General features: G+C 42.3%; 2 protein-coding genes across 6 annotated transcripts in view; both read left to right on the forward strand.

The window, feature by feature from the left end:
- The window catches only part of plekhg5b (pleckstrin homology domain containing, family G (with RhoGef domain) member 5b), a 41,823-nt gene extending 36,493 nt beyond the window's left edge, over nt 1-5,330 (forward strand). For 4 of the 5 annotated variants that reach the window (XM_049754974.1, XM_049754973.2, XM_049754976.1 and 1 more), the window contains 11 exons: nt 196-291; nt 480-680; nt 908-1,018; nt 1,104-1,253; nt 1,341-1,478; nt 1,701-1,820; nt 1,913-2,045; nt 2,318-2,433; nt 2,517-2,674; nt 2,880-3,713; nt 3,963-5,330. In XM_049754974.1, the coding sequence (XP_049610931.1) occupies nt 196-291; nt 480-680; nt 908-1,018; nt 1,104-1,253; nt 1,341-1,478; nt 1,701-1,820; nt 1,913-2,045; nt 2,318-2,433; nt 2,517-2,674; nt 2,880-3,713; nt 3,963-3,972 (2,067 nt within the window). In that variant the 3' untranslated portion in view covers nt 3,973-5,330. Of the gene's footprint in view, nt 1-195; nt 292-479; nt 681-907; nt 1,019-1,103; nt 1,254-1,340; nt 1,479-1,700; nt 1,821-1,912; nt 2,046-2,317; nt 2,434-2,516; nt 2,675-2,879; nt 3,718-3,962 lie in introns of those variants that run through there. The other variant, XM_049754975.1, reaches the window with a different exon arrangement.
- Nucleotides 5,331-7,974: 2,644 nt separating this feature from the next.
- LOC125988793 (ankyrin repeat domain-containing protein SOWAHC) lies at nt 7,975-18,841 on the forward strand. Its single transcript, XM_049754448.1, has 12 exons — nt 7,975-8,329; nt 9,940-10,001; nt 10,558-10,758; nt 11,733-11,789; nt 12,015-12,116; nt 13,022-13,033; nt 13,487-13,621; nt 14,289-14,429; nt 16,286-16,372; nt 16,985-17,057; nt 17,444-17,539; nt 17,620-18,841. Exons 1-12 carry the CDS (start codon nt 8,197-8,199, stop codon nt 17,796-17,798), a joined length of 1,278 nt encoding a protein of 425 aa, XP_049610405.1. The 5' UTR covers nt 7,975-8,196; the 3' UTR covers nt 17,799-18,841.
- Nucleotides 18,842-19,370: the final 529 nt, after the last annotated feature.

Raw genomic sequence — 19,370 nt, forward strand, 5'->3', positions numbered from 1 at the left:
TAATTGCAAGCGCAAGTGCATGACTAACCAAGATAGCCAGCCATTTATTGCTTTGGCAATACGCATGTGCTATGATTATATAACATGCTATAAATTTACATTGTCTGATATGTGCACATTTCTCAGGCTGAGACTTGTTTGACTCACGTGTTTGTGTGTTTTGTCTGTCTGTTTGTTTCTGCGTGTGTATTTTAGACTTTGACACGGAGACAGTTTCACCAACAGGAGGCAATATGGGAGCTGCTGCACACAGAAGCCAACTATATTAAAAAACTCCGAGTCATCACTGATGTGAGTCCAATAGAACAACCACGGTACATCCACACGCAGACATACAAAGGTCACAGAATGACAGACATCGCTTGCTGGAAGTCGTAAAATTCCAAGTAGCTTTTCCCTGAAACATTAGCCAATCAACGTGACGCGCTCATGGAGCTCAAGTAATTTCATCTGTGTTAAGTTTATCGATGCTTTTGCAGCTCTTCCTCTGCGGCCTGCTCAACCTTCAGGAGAGTGGCCTGCTCACCGAGGTGGAACCCCAGCGGCTCTTCAGCAACATCCAGGAAATTGTGCGTCTGCACACGGCCTTCTGGAACCAAGTCATGCTCCCCCTGTTAGACAAAGCCAGGCAGGCGCGGGCTCTTCTCGACCCCACCGACCTTGAGCACGGATTCAGGATGGTGGGTTGCAGCTTTTGAAACAGAGGGTTCCACATCTTCACAGTCACTTTGATGTATTTACGTATTTTGTAACAGTACTTGTGTGGCATTAAGGAAATCAAAATATTTGGTTAATCAACAGTCATGCCCATATCAGTCGGAGCCAATAGTTCTACTGTACCATCAAGCGATAGTGGCAGCCTCACTAACCGTGCATGTACTGAGCCGAGTGTTGCGTTTGTCTTCAGTTCGCCTCCAGGTTCAAGCCTTACATCCGCTACTGCATGGAGGAGGAAAACTGCATGGAGAACATGCGAGCGCTTCTCAGGGACAATGAACTCTTCAGGACCTATGTTACTGTGAGTCAGAGGCAACAGCCAATGGTCTAGTCTGTCTTCCTGTTTTTGTGTTGTGGTGTATAACAAGTCTCTTGTCTGTTGACAGTGGGCAGAGACGCACAAGCAGTGCAATCGTCTGAAATTGGCAGACATGTTAGCAAAACCTCATCAGCGGCTGACCAAATATCCCCTCCTGCTCAAGAGCGTGCTCAAGAAGACGGATGAGCCCAACGACCGAGATGTCATCGGCAGCATGGTAAGGGGCACATCGAATACACACTTATCACACATTTATCATTAAAACAAGCCTGAAACCGCCCTAACGGTCATGCTTGACCACTAGGTGGCCTCGGTGGAGGGCTTCATCGACAGCATCAACTCCCACATGCGTCAGCGTCAGGAGCAGCAGAGGCTGGCCACCACATGTGCTCGCATCGACTCCTACGAGGCAGTAGAGGGCAGTAGCGAGGAGGTGGAGAAGGTGAGGACAAAAAACGGTGGAGCTCAGCAGGATTTTGGAACTGTGAACAGGATTTGCAATTTTAAATATCAGTTGGTTTGACCTACACCGCTGTGTATTTGGTCAGGGTAATTTTTCAGTGATAGTTTAGAATGAGGCCTGAAAAAAAAATGACGGCAAATATAGTAAAACTTGGATTTAACCCAAACGTGCGCATTTAACAACCCACGTGTTCCCATTCAGATCCTCAAGGAGTTCAACCACTTTGACCTCATGGCTCCCATGAGAGGAACGTCTCCCGAGGAGACTCGGCAGCTTCACCTGGAGGGCGCGCTAAGGATGAAGGAGGGCAAAGACAGCCGGGTAAAGCCAATTTTCTCCTGCTTTTAATCTTTCTGCCTTATGTGCGTGTGTGTAATTTTTTCTTAATCATTGACTGATTCTCTTCACTATAGATGGAAGTCTACTGCTTCCTTTTCACTGACTTGCTGCTCATCACAAAGCCCGTGAAGAGAGTCGAGAAGGTTAAAATCATCCGGCAGCCTCTCCTCATCCACAACGTCGTCTGCAAGGAGCTGAAAGACACAGGTGACATGCCACTGACGTCTCTGTTGTGTCAAGCTGAAGGATCTTCTTTTAAATTCAAAGTTGAATTTGAAATTGAGCAGTTGGAATAATTCAGACTTTTTAATTATGAAAGAAATCATGCTTAGTGACTTCATTACTCAGTCTTATGACGTAACCACATAGAAATACTGGAGTCCCCCAATCAGTTTGTTTGAAGCTCGTTGGCCGGACCTCCTTGTGCCAACCCTCAATAATCTACCTATGTAACATTTTGCCCTCTCTCATCTCTGAAGGATCCTTCATCCTCATCTACCTCAATGAGTTCAGGAGCGCTGTGGCCGCCTACACCTTCCAAGCCAACAGCGCCCCCCAGGGGAGAAGCTGGATCGAGGCAATCTGCAACGTCCAGGTTTGGTTTCTCAGCATCTCTTCCTTTGTAAAGTGGCAGGAGGAGTTTGTTTAACTTGTCATTTCACTGTTTACATGACACAGAACCAACTCCAGAGGCTCCGCAACGAGGAAGTGATTCGGCTGCAGAGTTCTCTGACGAGTTGCACGGAGGCCGAAGAAGAGCGAGATGAGGAAGACGAGAGCAGCAACTCCAACGCGAGTTCCCCATGTCTGAGGCACAAAGATCAGCATGACTTAAGGTACTTGAGGAGAAATATGCAGGACCAAAACTGTCTTTGAAAACAGAGATAAATAAATGTGAAAATAAACACATAAAAAAATAAAATTTCAAATTTAAATTTATAAATGTTTAAATGGATATAAGAACAACAAAATATACCCCTATTCAGTACATAAATAAATAGAAATAAATCCTATGACATATTTTCTTCTGTTAATTTTCAGTCAATCAGATGGTTCCACTGAGACGTTGTCAGTGATGGATGTTGACGATCCGGCCGAATCGCAAACACCTTCTGCCGCTATCGTTAGCCTCGAGGGACACAGCGATGTAGCCGAGAGTGTCTCTGCCCTGTCGGACATTGAGCAGCCCACAGGTCTTCACAGGACCAACTCTGCTGTTTACTCTGAGGTGGATCAGGAGCCGGATCCCGAGGGCGACGAGCTTGACCCTCAGTGTCGCTCTCTGTCCATGGACAGCGCCTACGGTACACTCTCCCCGGAGTCACTCCTCAGGGAACTTCAGCCCCCGCAAAGTGAAGAAGATGGCACAGAGGAGGCAGAAGAGGAAGACGAAGAAGAGGAGGATTCTGCCTCGCTTGGCTCACAATTGTCAGTGGTCCAGCCGTGCAAACCTCGTCGACGTCCTCATGTGCAGTCAAGAGTCTACTGCCTCCAGAACCTGTCCACTCTGGTCTTATCGCGCTCCGAGGACAACCTTCTGCAGCGCCTCCACGCCAAAACGGCGCTCTCGCTCAACCGCGCCGAGCCGTCGCCAACGGACGCGTCTTCACTGGTGCACAGCAAGAGCTTGTCGGAGCTCGGGAGTAAGGACGCCGACTTCCCAGACGATCCCCGCCGCGCTGTCCTCAAAGAGGGCGGTCCTTGCGTCGCAGACGTAGAAGCTAAGAGGAAGTCGGATCCGACAGCTGGCTGCAATTCGGGAGAAATTTCGCCCATAGCAAGGAAATTGCCGGTGCAGCAGCACAAAAAACTGACGCTAGCAGAGCTTTATCGAATACGCACCACTCTGGTCCTCAACTCTACGCTTACCGCGTCGTAAGTACCCTCATTTACACAGATAAGAGACGCTACTCACAAAAAGTTACAAAATTTGTGGCGTTTTGGCTGAAAAATCTGGATAATTGTGCTTTGGTATTTGCAAACAGTACTTAGTCAGTGTAAAGCTTAGTGGCCTTCTTGTGTTCATCTGGAAATATCCCAACTTTTTGTGAGTAGGCTCGTTTAATTGATCGATCCATCAACTGTAGTACATTTGACTTACTTTTTGTGTTCTCACTTCCACAGAGAGGTGTAACCGCCAACTTGACTTTCTTCCCGGAGACATGACTGCACTCTGTTTTTTTTCTCCCCCCCCCCCCCCCCCCCCCTTTCTCAACGCCGCTCCGGGCAGCCGATACACGTGGTCATCAACAATAAGCACCGGTCCCCCGGGAGCCAGCAGCCGAGAGACTCCTTCACTGCTTGCACTTTGCAGAGGACGTAGCACCACAAGGGGGCGCCACTGACCTTTCACTAGAGAACGTGAGGGGTCGTCTGCGCCTCTTGAACAAGACCCAGAGTGGGTGTTGTTGAGACTTTTGATGTGCTTCAACAAGAGGAAAGGTAATTGCACATTTATAAAGGAAAACAAGATGAGTCACGAGGGAGTAAAACTACATTTGTGTTTGAATCATCAATGACCAAAAGTGGACCATGCAACCAAAGACATTTTTTCAAAATTATTTTCTCTTGGTTAGCGTTCTTGTTTCTAGTTTTGGTTGATTTTGTTGCCCAGTAAGGTGCGGGGGGAAGCCAGACCATGACCAGAACGGGAGTGACTGTTGAGGGCTTTGCTGCACTACGACATATTGCAACACACACGACAGTCGCTTGGCCGCACCTTTTCTTGCCGGTCGTGTTTTTGCTTTTGTAGCAAGATTGGAAAAAAATTGTTTGGAAGAGGATGTCGAGTATTACGAGTATATTACGCCAATTCTTCCCAGGAGATAAAACACTTTAACACTTAGCTTTCCAAACCACAAAGATTTTGTCTGTTTACTTTTGTTAATGTTGAATATTTATTTTGTACAAAGGAGCATTAATGTCTCACTGAAGAGAAAAAAATTGCTGTTCTGAAAGGGCAAAGTTACAAGATTATAGTTGTAATGCCATGAGAAAAAGGTAAAATATTAAGGGAATTAAGTTGTAAATTTAAGAGATTAAGTTTATCTGAAACCAGAACCATTTTGATGATAAAATAATTTACAAGAAAGAAATTACAAAAATAGTTTCATCCCAGGAAAAAAAACATTTTGTATTATTGATCACAGTTCTTTTGCGAGAGAATATATCTTTTCTTTCATAAGTCCAATTCGGGCCTTTTCCTTTGTTCAATGGGAATTTATGTGTTATTATGATTTCATTCTGATATTGTAATTTTTTTTTTTTCCTCTCCAATGTGGTCAAAATGCTTCTTTGTTATTTTGCTTATGTATAAATATAAATAAGATGTTGTTGATATTGTTGTGCTTCCAATATCTGTACATTCTTTTTTGTTGACGTAGTCTTAAAATGAGTTTTCTTGTCGGCCACCAATGTGCTGCCAACTGAAATCATGTGTTTCCTGACTTTAAAAAAAGTGTCTTACGGAATTAAAAAAAAAAAGAATGCAAACGTGTGTTGCAATCCCTGCTTTAATGGTTTAATCCACCCTAATGGAGCCATCAAGCATTAAAACCTTTCGGAGTCAGACAACAGGTGGTGAGAGAACATCTTTTTTTTATTATTATTTTGGGATGGTGCAAAATGTCACCGTCTGTAACTCAGTAGAGCATCTGGAAGCGGGCAGCAGTGGTGGCTCAGTTGAATGATCCCCCCCCCTATTAAGTGTATCAAGGCACCCTTCGATGAGTTTGGTGTGAAAGAGCAAACCTGTCAAATCAAATGGATACACTGCAACAGCTTGTGCAGTCTTCACAGAAGATGGTTGGGGGGGGGGGCTCTTTCCAGGTTTACATCATGTCCCAAAACTTTTGACCTGACTACAGCGATCAGTCCGATCTTAAACAACCTTGACCTTCTTGGCAGCAAAGGTGTTCTGAGGCAGTGCAGCTGGCCTTGCTGTACTGTATTTACAGCTCATTATATCAGCTAATCTGCAGATTACAGCATGTTGAGTCCACACGAGCCACTAAACTGCAGGGGGAACTACGGCGACGCTCCCGCCTGTGGGATTTGTCCCTTAATCTGAAGCCCAGAATCCCACCCATCATCATTCTCACATCTGGACCGTGCAGGATTTACTGTTGTAATCCTTCACTTTAGAAACTATTTTATTATACATCACCAGGCTTTTAATTATGAAAATGCAGCTTTGGTGTGGAAGTAATTACAGATCTTTGTCCTATTAGCCTCTGCTAAGTGATTAATCAGGTTGGAACATATTTTACTTTTCCTCAAGTTTGTGCGACAAGGAACACTTTTGGTAGACACTTAAATAATGTGACTCAAATAAGCACGTCTTTCTAAGAATGATGTTCACATTGTACATGCAGCCGGGAAGAGAAGGAAAGGGCAAAAGGATTAATACCACTTGCTGTGGCAGATGTCACAAAGCATGCTGTAAAAAATGTCCGATTAACACAAAGGGGGCACTTTGACAAATCCCGATTATGGGAGCACTTTCCTTTATTAAACTCGACCCCAGTCCTGCACTCATCGTGAGGGTGGATTAAAAGCAGGTAGACACCATTGTCTGTACAAACAATCCCCATATAAACCGCCCCCTTCTCAGTGCCAGCTTATGGCCCGCCTGTAACAATTCCCAATCTTCATCATCATCATCTCAATCGGGATGCAATGGCTGGATTTAGGACACTTCCAGTCCGGGGTAAAACAAGAACAGAGAACTAGAGCGTGTTTACAAGTTGGGAGGCATATGGAACGAGCGCAACTCTGGCCTCCGTCAAGACCGCTGCACACCCGCTTTGACCTTCACAATGACACATGGCAACATCTGCACTGCCTCTCAGACGCGTTTGAAGACATGTACAGTTGCATGTAGAGGCTTACATGCAGGACGAGGTTTGAAAAGTTGCAGGACTTGCTGCAGACTGAAGTGTTGTTTTCAGGTTACAACCAATCACGGCTCAGCTTCAGAAAATGTGACATTTTCCCTTTTAAAGGCATTTAAAAGCAAAGTAAAGTAGCTCAATTTACTGACCGGGAAATCAATTTTGAATGCTTAGAAGACCGTAATAAAAGGTAATAATGTAGAACACTAGTGTTCTTTATTCTTCATGAAATTACAAATACTTATTTGTTTTCTATCTCAGTTTCATAATCCACTCACTGGTTTTCATGTCAAGTTGCATCTCTCACAAGTATCAGTGCAGTCATCACAGATAACTCCGAACCAACATTCAGCATTAAATATATTTTTTATTCTTTGGTTCTATCGTGGAAGGCACCATTCCAGTGTGAGGTGCCTTATCATTGCGTTTGGTTTTGGCTCTGTATGCTGTGCTTCCACAATGGCTCGCGCTAGCAGCAAGGTGACTAACGTGCGTGCGGCCAGCTGCTCTCTGGCATGAATAGAGTGCACAAAGGCGCGGCATATGCTAAAGGATCAAATATCGTTATCCTCTTGAAAGTTGTGTTGTTTCTGAAATTGAATGAGCATAAGGTCCCACTTTTTCTCGCCACCGTGTAAACTGCTCACCTCAATAATTGTATCAGTCGTAAGAAGCTTAGTGTAATTACAATATTGTCCTGTCCTCAAATACGGACGCACTCATCAAATTAAACGGAATTCGTTCCAAAAAAAAAAAAATACATGGAGGGATTAACGTGTAAGTCTCCTACATTTAATATTTACAGCGCAGCCGCGCAATTAATCAGACAATGTGTTTTGTCTAATGCATGCGGCTATCGTCAACGCGCGTACACGACCAAAAAAAAAAAAAAAAGTGACCTAAATAGCATCCAGAGCGTTCTAGCTACAGTCATATTGTATTTTTCAAGGACATATTCTGGTTTGCTTATCATTTGGGTTTTTGTGTATATAAACTTTATCAACACATCTTCTTTACATGCCATTTCAAACCTGGAAGTAGTATTACAGAGTGTACCACCTTTGCATGTATTAACTGTTTATATTTTATGCACTTTTCCATTTCCAGTACATTAACCACTGCACGCCCGTCTCTATGTTATTTCAATGAAGTGGACAAAAGTTTATGTTCGAAAGTGGAATTTCAAAGAAACGTTCAGTGCCACTGACAGAAAATCGGACAAACGAGTACTGAGGGAAGATGCTACTTCAGCTCAGGAAAGGGTTAAAACGAACTGGAGGAGGCGCAGCAGCTGCGGCGGTAAACTCGCTAGCATGGGTGGAGTGAGATGTTGACATGAAAAACCGCAAATTAGCCGTGAAGAAATTTCCGGGGGAGGCTGCGTGAATAAAAGAAGCCACAAAAAGGGCGTCTAAAGTAGCCGCATCGTCCAAAGTGCCTTAAATTCGACGTAAACTGCAGCTAATATGAGTGATGTGAGCGAGGAGTCTCTGCTGGATTACTTCTACGACACTGCGGGCAGCTCAGGCAAAGTGAAAAACGCAGACATACTGAAGACTTTTAAGCCTTTTATTGGCCACAGTGACGTGCAGTTGCGTGGTAAGTAGCATAATGATCTCGTTAAGTTAGCAAAACATAACTAGCACGACAGAGTTCATATTCTGTATCTGCCGTCTTGTCCAAAAACAGTTGTCATGCGTATTTTAATGTTGCAAAGAGTTTTTTTCTGTTGTGTTCCCCTCGCTCTCTGATAAGCATTTTACGTAAGATGAATAAATATAAACCTAGATGAAACTTGAATAGGGATGGTGCCATTTCCTCCCCCATGTAGGGGATTTGAACCCCACCATGCTAAACTACACGTGACATCCTGACGTCATCTCCTGCACGGGCCAAATCATAACTGTCAGTAGTGGTAAAAGATGCTTGTGTTAACTACCCTGCTGTTGAAAGTAGTTCTGATCCCTCTCCTTCATCTTGAAATTATGATGTGTTAGCCAAAAATAAGATGTTTCCATGGGAGACAAAACTGCAGCCAATTCCGGGATCACAAGTGTCCCTGCAAACAGTGACCTTTTGCCATTCTGGACGCATAAAACTTACAAATACACTAAAGAACTCGTCTTTTGGAATGGCCATTTTGCAATTGCTGTCTTTCGTTTTTTTTTTTTTTTTATCTTAATCTGAGGCTGAAAGGCAAATATGTCAATCTTGCCAAACAAATTCTGATCCAGGGTGACCTTGAACTGCTGCCACATGTGGTCCAGATGTGACGTCAGCACCATCTGACGTGGCCATCCGGTGATTAGAGAAGTGCTTCCCACCATGTTTGCCCGAACATGTGGTTGAGTCTCCTTGTGTTGTAAAATCGATGATCGTATTTTAATCACGATTAAGTCCGCACGCATGACGGGATTTAGACCTCTAACAAGAGTGTGAATGGGGGATTTTTGAACAGATATGAAAAGTGGACCATGTTGGCAAATGAAGAAACTGGGTGGCGGGGTGGATGTGAATTGATTTTTTTTTGGTCAATGGGTAACTGGACCTTGTAACTTGCTGTCGTAAGCATCTAATGTCTGTATGAAGCACATGTGAACTGTCGCTTCCTGTTGTTGTCAGTGTGGATCACCACCAGTGCGTATCACCACCAGTGCGTATCCTTTGTGTCCGCACCGGGAAGAGGAAACTTCTCAATAGTCCACGTAGGAATGTACGCAAATACACAGCCAGTCAAATAGTCCAATATTGGTGTACTGACTTGCCAGATGTTTGTTCATTTGAAAATAGCCTTTTGGGAGGACAGCATGGCTGCACTGCCCGAGCTAGCTATCCGTTAAATAAACACGGATGGCAGCCTTGTAAACACATTCGGTGGTATTTATTTTTCCCATCGCGACAGTATCACGAAAACATTGGAGGGAATAGTTAAAAAGCTAACTTTAGTGGGCCGGTCTGATCTATGAAACTCCAGAGCTGAAACTCTGTCCCACTCTAGCCCTGTTTATCTATCATTAGTAGAATGTCTTGATCAATGCTTTATTCAGTATATTAGTTTTATTAGTTTTTATTTATTTTGATTTTTAATGCTAGACCTGCTTTCCTTCTCTACCTTCATGCTGTGCTTATATGATGTGATTATATAACCTTGTGGGTTGATGGTGCACTAAATATAGCCAGAATGTGAACTTGTTTTCATCTCCTTGCAGCTAAATACAGAGAGGAATTCAAGCTCATTATTGACAGAATTGCTGTGGTCAAGTCTGAAAATGTGAGTACATATACATTGTTGTAATAAAGTTTATTTATTTATTTTTTAGTCTTGAGTTTTGTTCAACTTGATTTGCCTTTGACTTTTGTTTTTACCTCTGTAAGTACTAGAGGTGTTTTTTTATAGTAAAAGTTACTGTCATTATGACTACAGCTGTGCTAATGCTAGACTATGGCACATTATAATTTGCTTAAAAATATAGGAGTAATGGCAAAGCAAAGTTTCAAATCTCCTTCACAAACCTTTTTTTTTTTTTAAACTCTTCTCAATGGCACTCTCTCTGAAAGCACACTGACTTGCCATGTCTTAGAGTGCCATCCAGAGGAGTCAACAAATATAACAACTGGTTCATGAAGCAAATTTGAAGCTTCATTTTTCCCACCAATAAAATTTGGGTCACATTGACAGTGTAGGACTAGAACTACAAGGAAACAGTGTATGTTGCATCGGTGGTGCAAAACAGCACTTCTTGTTTGTACTATTCTAACCCCTCTCACATAGCTATCTACATGTGAACATATAACATTGCCTTTGTTTTTTTTTTTTTATATTGCAGGGAGATAAGTACCTTTTCCTCAAGAAGAAATACAGGCAGCTGCTGCTAGCACGAGACAAAGACAAAACTCACGGGTCTGATGCAGACGGGCATAGACTTTCGAGTCCCTCTACGGTGCCAGCGACAGCACAGTGGGAGGCAACAGAAAGGGAATGTCAGGATGAGCTGATTACCTGCGGCGAGCCAGACAGTGCTGCAGAGGTGAAATGAAAATGATTTCTGTTTCTCTAAAGAAAAGCCGTCATTCTCTTTCTCTTGGTGTTTATCTGTGTTGAATTTTTCTGATATTGCAATTTTGGTTTAAAATAACGCAGGTCTGATAACAGATTTCATTATGTCAGTGCTAGTTGGGTTGGACGCAGCAGCCTCCAATTTTTATACTCGGGAAGAACCCTGAAACATGCTATCCTTTCATTTATTCCTTTACCAAGCCGCTTAACCTTGACTGTGTTAAATGCTAGCAGTACCAGCATCACCCGCCAGGTAGCGCCAAATTAATTGGGTTCTACATAATTTGAAGCAGCAGAGACAAGACTCATTGAGTGCAAGGGAGGCACAGGGGGGCACAATCTCCATTTAAATTAAGATCCCCTGTTATTATGCTAAGCAGTAACATGTTGGGACTCATTAGAAAGATAATAATCATTTGTGCCTATTAAGAGCAATTCACACACATTCACATCAAAGATATACAGTGTGCACCTCTTTCTGGAGGTTCATCCATGTGTGTGTGATCAGATTGTCTTTTTTCGTTAAACATATTAGTCAGAGCATTGTGCACTCTTGAGGACGAGTGTTTACTAGTCATCCAAAAACAACAAGTCAAGTCAGGTCAAAATGTTTCAAAATAAGCATTTTTCTTTTCTGCATACAGCAAACAATTGACCAGAATTAATTATACCTTCTGCATGTGGCTCTCTCTTTTTTTTTTTTTTTACACTTCATGTGTGTTGTTTTGTAATAATCGCTAAGTGGATTGTTATTCATTACCTTTCATGTGTAAAACGGCTCTCTCGCTGTCTTGTTAGCTCTCTCCGTCTGACACCCTTTGGTTAGCAGCAGGATGACTTCGAGTCAGCCTTACACAACTGTGTGTGTGTGCATGTGTGTGAGTGTGCGCTTATGGCTGATTGCGTCATACTTTTAGTTATTTTTGCCTTTTGTACAACTTTCAGTGGGAATCTGAGCAAGACGAGGAGTCGACGGGTAGTATGGGTTCTGCTGCAGTCGCAGTAAGTCTATTGTAACAAATTTTTCTACTTTTTACAGTAGAAGCTGACAGATTGTCAAACTAGCAAAATAAAACTGTTGTATCAAATGTGACACTGTAATTGTTTCAGCTATCTGAGCTGTGTTTTCTTTGTGAGGCTGTTTTAAGTGCATGGACAAATGAGTAGCAAAATGAAAATATTTGAGGAAAAAAAAATCTGTAAGACCCCATTCTCTTTCCATGTCAGCTGGACCCTTTGGAAAAAGAATGGATCTACTTTGCGGCTGGCGCTCGAGTTCCTGACCTCTCTCATCTGCTTCGACAGGACCCATCCCTTGCCAACAAGAAGGTAGCATCATTATATACTTTAGTTTGTTATACTGGACATATGACAGCAGTAGACAAATTTACTAAAATTAAAGAATTTAGAATAGCTAGTTACCAGCAAGTCTGTCCAGGTCAAACCTGGGTTATTATTATTATTACCTGGGTTGTTATTATTTGAACTTACTGTTCAAAGTTGTTATGCTTGCTAATTCATTGTTCAACACTACAAACAGTAGCAATCGGTTGACTGCAAATCAAGTAGGCTTTGTTCACACCCACAACTGTACCTGCCTGCATGGGTCTGCGAAAATGCCATTACTTGGTCTACTATAACCAATGTGCAGATGTAGATGACACCTCATGCCAGATTAGCACTGGGTGTGTTCAAAGCTATTTAGAAAGGTAGTGGTCAAAGCTAGTTACGGAGCCAGCTAATATGTGCCTTAGTGACATATTAGTGACAAACATTTTCCAACAAAAAGCAATTGAAGTTTTTTGGGCAAAATAAAGTAGACAAAGAAATGGAAGAAATTGAACCAGAAGTACTTGTAGTCATGGTAATAAATGGCCACCAGTGAGTTTGCTGGTTTAGTTTGTGTTCAAATCTACTTTCTCTTCCAAGTCAATTTGCTAACTGATGTTCATTTGGTTAGCTCACAAGCTGAATTATATATCTTGTTAAAAAACAAATCATACTCCTTTAAATTGAATGTGACTTGAGTTGATTAGAGATAAAAAAAAGACCATTGATTTTTAAATCAGAACAATGACCCTTAAGAATTTATGCATGATTTGATGTTACCATAAGGGGAATTTCAGTTGGGACAGGACAATATGAATGGAACAGTGTAAATAAATTTAAAATTTTTTAAAAAAAAGTCTCATCAAGTCTTTAACATGTTTTTTTATGTTTTGTGTCCAAACCAGGACTTCACATCAGTGAGTATTTGATCCATTTCCTCTTGCATGCCATCAAGTTAGCTTCTAATATTTCTTTTGTCTAGATAACATTAGACCAAAATTTATAAAAAGGAAAATCCAACCTTGTTATTTATTTTCGTATTCATTCATTCATTCATTCATTCATTCATTCATTCATTCATTCATTCATTCATTCATTCATTCATTCATTCATTCATTCATTCATTCATTCATTCATTCATTCACATTAAGTGACTTTTAATACCAAGGCCCAAACCACTCTTGATTGAATGGCACTATAAATGATGTAATTGTGAACACGTGAATGTCTCTTGCTGTTCACTGTTTTAATGTGTTAAATAGGGAAACCTGAAAAGTCGGTGAAAAGTTTAAACTGTATGTTGATAATTATGATTCTTTCTCTGTCTGTTTTCTTTTCCCCATGCCCTCGATTATCACCGTATTCATCAGGGGGTGAGTTTCTTTCCTCATAAACTATTTACGCTGTTCAAGTTCTTTTATTTTTTTTATTTGAGATACAAGCGGGAGCATGATGCTTGCCTGCCCTCAGACCTGCGATCCGCTTGTGTAACTTTCATGCAGTCATTCTGAGATTTTGTCCCCCTCTTAATGGAATTCCGAGAAGGCCGTGTTAAAACATCCAGATCATGCATTTCAAAGGTCCACTATCAAAAGGATTATGAAAGATAGCTTTTTAGCTCCTGTGCCCCCCTTGACAACCCAAATCCTTTTATTTGTCTCCCTGTGCGCTTAAGAGATTTGAGCTCATGTTTGTTGTCCCTCCCCAGTGTCACAGTTCTCACACTGTCCTGCAGTCACTGCGGACCACCTTCTAAGCCACCGCTGTCCCCACCCGGACAAGATAGCACGGCCGCCATTGAAGTGCATGGCAATGAGAGGGGGGGTCATGGATTAAGGAGAGTCTTAATTCCCCACAAAGACTTCACCTACTTAAAGATAATCTGAAAGTAATAGAGCAGGCTGGGATTAATTGTAGAACAATGCCGCCTGTGTCCCTGGGAAGGTGCTAAGTCGCTTTTGGTGCGCTTTGATGTTCCCTTTTAACTTCCTGGTTTGTGGAGAGGAAGATGGTTTTTCCACAGATGGCATCCACGCTTACCTTACCCAGAGTCAAAAGCGGTCGGTCACATGACTCATGAGAACCAGCTCAAAATGTCGGTTTTCACCGGGATTGGTGAAGGGATTACTCTCAGGGAGAATTAAGAGTTTCCTGTTTCTGACCAAATATTGATTTGAGGATTGTGTGAATTTAAGGTTGCGAGTGAACATGTGTGAAAGCACCCTCATGGTATGTGTTTGTGTCTCTGCTCCCATTATGACGTGGACCTCGCACCCTGCTGGGACCTGCTCTTCCTCCCGGGCCACACAGTTTGTGAGTACATTTTCTGCCCATCACTCCTCTTTATCTTCCTCCTTGCACTGAGCCTATTTAGTAGGAGTGGCGGGGTAGTGGCATCCCTCAAGTTTTCAAGTAGACAGAGGGTGGGTATTTCAGGAACCCAAGATGCAGGAAATGGAAAAGCTGTATCCTGTTCAGGCTCGTCACTCACTCTTTCCCACTAGGAGTCTCCTGACAAACGGAGCTTTGGCCAATCAGTCTTGTGTTGTGACAGCGGACTGACAATAGAGATGGAGAGACTAGATCCACACTATATTTATGGTGCTCTGTCTCCTGTACACCTCCTAGCACATTACCATTGTTGTTATATAGCACTTGGGAGGGCAAAAACCTGGGATGGCAGGACTTGGTTGTGAGCTTGTCAAGTTCTATCGTTATGTATGTTTTACCAAAATATTTTATTTTCATTTTGTTTACAAACCATGACTTTAGGTTATGTATAAAATTGTGACCTCCAGGTCAATTCCTTGCACAACTTGCATTGCTCACCTCATCCCTGTCCAAATGAAATTTTGCTTTGTTTTGAATACAGCTCCATGGAATGACCTTATCAAGAAATTTCCTATATATATTGAGGGATAACAGCTTATAGTTATGTTTAATAAATACTCAAAGCAATGCTGCTTCTGCACAACTGCTATAAATGGTCAGCATGCATATAGGTAAAAACAATTGGTAAACATCGGCCAATCGGCTGATTATTTTTAGCAAATGTTTGAAAGGACATAATCGTCTCACTCAATTGGCCAGCCGATTAATTGCTCAGGCCTTAGACATCAGCGCTGCTGTTGCTTTTTGGTATTTAACAACTTTCAAGAATCCAGCAATGACAAGGTGGCCTAGACACACGAAGAGTTGGATGACCGCAGCTTTACATAAAATACATCCAAAATATTAAGAAAACGAAAAAACAGTTCTGGACAGGTGAACAAACGTATCCTGCAGTACATGTTTAAGTAGCTTTAGTAGAATTCCCATGGCACACGTTCAAAGAACTTGTAGCCACCCTGAAAGAGAATACTGTCATAGAAAAACATCATGTTGGCCCGAGACAACTTGACCCAATGAACTCCTTCTAAGAACTTCCATACAGTCCCCCATCCAGCAGGCTTTATTCCCATCTGAGGTTATTTACACTTGTCCAAAAATAATAAGTCATTTTGATGTGGCTTGTGTTTGATTTTCCGTGTTAAGGGTCCGATTCCGACAGGATGGTTGTGGTTATTTAGCTGACACCTGTTGATGGCCCGTAATTACACACTCTAAAGAGTGATGGAAAAACATGGGAGATCACAGTGCGACAGGTGGACGTGTGTTTTTTTTTCCCCGCTACATACTTGCGTCTATTATTTTCACATTGCATGCCGACCTGTGGGCGTATCTTTGCTAAGCGTCGTTATTGTGCTTTGACGTGCGCTGACAGTTGTGTCTGGGTGGGGCTCCCCTTTGCGGGTCACACTAACATCATCAATCTTGCCTGTGGTGACAGACACCCCCCACCCCCCCTAGCGTGCGCACAGCGCTATGTTATTTTGTAATTAGGCTCCGTTAGATGGCAGGAAACCATCCCTCCATTCATCCCCTAGCCTCTTGAGTGCAGCTGGTCTCACTGGCGGCGAGTAAAAAAGTATGATGACAATTTTGTAGCCAAGCCACATCCATCTTGGCGTGCAACGTTTCTTAACATCATGACTGAGAGGTGCCTCAGATAAATGAGGAGGCCTATGTGTGCTTGATTTCTGTCATGTAGAAATAGAGAAGAGCATAAAATTGGTTCTTATAAATAAGAGTTAGATATGAGTTGAGGAACTTTTTGCTGTTTTTCACAGACTGCTCTGCATTGGGCTGCCAAACACGGCAACGAGGACATGGCAACTCTGATTGCAAATGCCGGCGCTGATGTCAACACCAAATCGGTGAGTTTATTTCCTCTCTGCAGCCAGCAAGAAGTAAAAAAAGAAATGCATCAATGCTTTTTTTTTTTTTAAGTACTACTTGTACATTAGGGATAATAATCAAAAGATTATCATGTGGAATCTTTTTATACATTGTTTAAATTCATCTCGTCCATCTCTATTTTGCAGCATGTGAGTATCCTGTCATGTGGCACAGAGCGTAAGTCTGCCAACAAGCCAGCATCTCCTGCCGTAGCTCTCCTATGCAATGTTAGCGAAGATCCAGCTGTGCAAATGCACGATGGGAGCGCAGGCACTCGGCTAATAAATCATCACATCATGTCACGTTAATTGTCTCCTATAACAGGGCGTCTGTGTCCCGGCATGCACCGCTCTGAAACGACGCAATTTTCAACAAATTACCTGGCAATTATGTTTTTATCATTATTTTGTGTTTCCACAAGCTTTTCTAATTTCTATTTTCTTTCCTTGCTGTTTGCGTTGGCTGCCCTGGGCGCTGGGAAACTCCAGGGGGTAGGTACTCCAAAACACCCCCTCCCCGTTACGGTCACACCAACACAGGAATGTCATCACTGTTCCCTCTACTCATCCACATTATCTCCTCTTCCTCAGGGTTATACACCTTTACACATCGCGGCGCTGCATGGACATCGGAACATTCTTGATCTGCTCGTAGGGACTTATGGTAAAAAAAAAAAAAAAATCCAGACACGTCCCAAAATTAAAACAGGGTGCTTCATCAGCTTAGATGCACCAGTTGATGGAAGAAATGTGCCTTGCTTAAAAAAGCACCTGGACAGAAGGACTCAGGCCCTCCAGAACCAAACTCAGTTTTGCTCTATCATGTCACATTTTTGAGCTATTCATGACCATTTTCTTAAAAAAACAGCAAAAAAAAAAAAAAAAAACGTGAAATGAAATAACTTATAAAATGAAATGAACTGCAATTTTGGAATCAGCATTGTTAGCCACAGAATTTTATTTCCCCAAATTTTTGCCCAGGATTATTTTTGTATTTACCTTATTTCACAATGATTGATAATATTCATATCTGCAAAATGTTCCCATCAGGTGCTAAGGAGAATTTGAGGGATTACAGTGGCCATCTTGCTTTGCATTATCTCAATCCTAAAGAAGCAGAAGGTCCAGAGGAGGACTGCGAGCTGCGTGAGTGCCCTTTACTTTCATACTTGTCAAGTCTGTCAAGTAGCAAGTTTGCGACTCTATCCGTTTGTTGTCTTTCACAGCAGCCGAATTCCAAGTGTCTCAGGCCAGAGAGCGTAACAGGAACAGGAAGTTGGCGTCACTCTTCCAGTCCAAGAAGAAGTGGGGCTCCGCCGAGGACCTGGAACCCATCGAGGAAGAGAGGACGACGACGCATCAGCTGGCCGTTCCCGCCTTCAGACCCAGGAAGTTTTCACGCTGAGGGACAATGGACACTCAGGACTGTTCTGCAAGTTGAATTCAGCTTTTACAATTTGCTTAATTGTGAATGCGGCTTTTGCACTTTGCTTAATTGCTGCATTGGTTTTGAACCATCAATTATCTGTGGACACCAACATCCTCCATACAGCTTCTATCTGTAGTATCTGTTATTATTTTGTGACCACATCAGTATTTACACTTGAATGGATATTGCCTTATTTTATATATAGAGCCAGCTTGCCTTGGAGCTCAGGATCATTTTAAAGTTACATATAGAATTCTCTTGTGTTTCTGTTTACACTTTAATCCCTTAAACCAAAAATAGCTTTTATTGGGAAAAGCTAATTAACTGCCTGAAAAGGGAATGCTTTATTACTGTAGTTTGAACTAACTGCAGATTTGATCCAAAACAACCACTACGTACTGGCTCATACCTGCACAGTTAGCTTTCAATCTTGTGTGCTGGAAAGCTCTTCAATTTTATGCCATGTTAAACTTTTTTATGCACTTAGATGATATGAGAGCAAATATAACTGGCTTGAAGGGAGCTGTGTGCAGTGACTTTTTTGCCTCCCCCCCCCCCTTGTTTTCATACCGCTAACTTGTAATTTTTAGGTGATTAGCACATTGCCTTCGGATTTTAATACCTAGGTTAAGAAGATCATCTAAAATACGACTAGTGGGACATTTAAAGCATGGGGGGGGGACACATTCTAAAAACTAACCAAAAGTCTGCAAAGTTTGATGTCAGTGGATGGGCTCCAGGTGTCACTTGGCTGCCATTTGGAGTTCAGACGATGTGAATTTGTATGGTAATTAACGTTTTCATGCTGGCATCGGATAATTAAGTGCCTTAATTAAGTTTAACGCTAGTTTTTACTTGTCGATGCCATTTGCAGTTTACTGTGCCAATTTATATTTCAAAGGGAATTCTGTTGTTTTTTTTACTGATGAAAGGCGATACTTGCAATTTGTAACTCAGTTACTTGTACCAACCGTGACTGTTGTTTAAACAATATAAATACATTGTTTATATTTATTGAACTATTTTCTACTAAATTCACCTCCTAGTGTCTTTAAAATTGTATTAGCTGCAGTGGGCTACGCACGGACACATGCACAAAGGTTTGACCTCACACTCGAGGATGCTGACAAGCCAGTGACGCAAAGAAGGCATGGTGGGGTGAGATGGATCACCTAAGTTTATAAAATGCTTCTCGGATTAAAATAATTGCTGGTTAGAAACAAGATCAGAGTTGTTAGTGAAAACGAGTTTTTGTGTAAAGGGCCCCCGAGTAACACCGCCTCCGACGTTTCTTCAACTACCTGACTTTTTTGGTCACAGATGGAGTAAATATGGATGCTGCTAACTCTCCATACAACTTCAGATCTTAATTCCTGATTAGCTGAAAAGGGCAGCACTTGCTCTTGGGATCTCGGGATATCGGACGACACCAAGGGGGGAAGAGGGCAAGTGTTTTTGTGCCTCATTTTTGAAGCGGGGATGTTGGCGGGATAAGAGGGAGTTTCTGTAATAGATACTTATCTTACTGCCCTCAAGCCCCTCAAACAA

Source organism: Syngnathus scovelli, chromosome 2 (assembly GCF_024217435.2).
Source record: "Syngnathus scovelli strain Florida chromosome 2, RoL_Ssco_1.2, whole genome shotgun sequence".
NCBI lineage: Eukaryota > Metazoa > Chordata > Actinopteri > Syngnathiformes > Syngnathidae > Syngnathus > Syngnathus scovelli.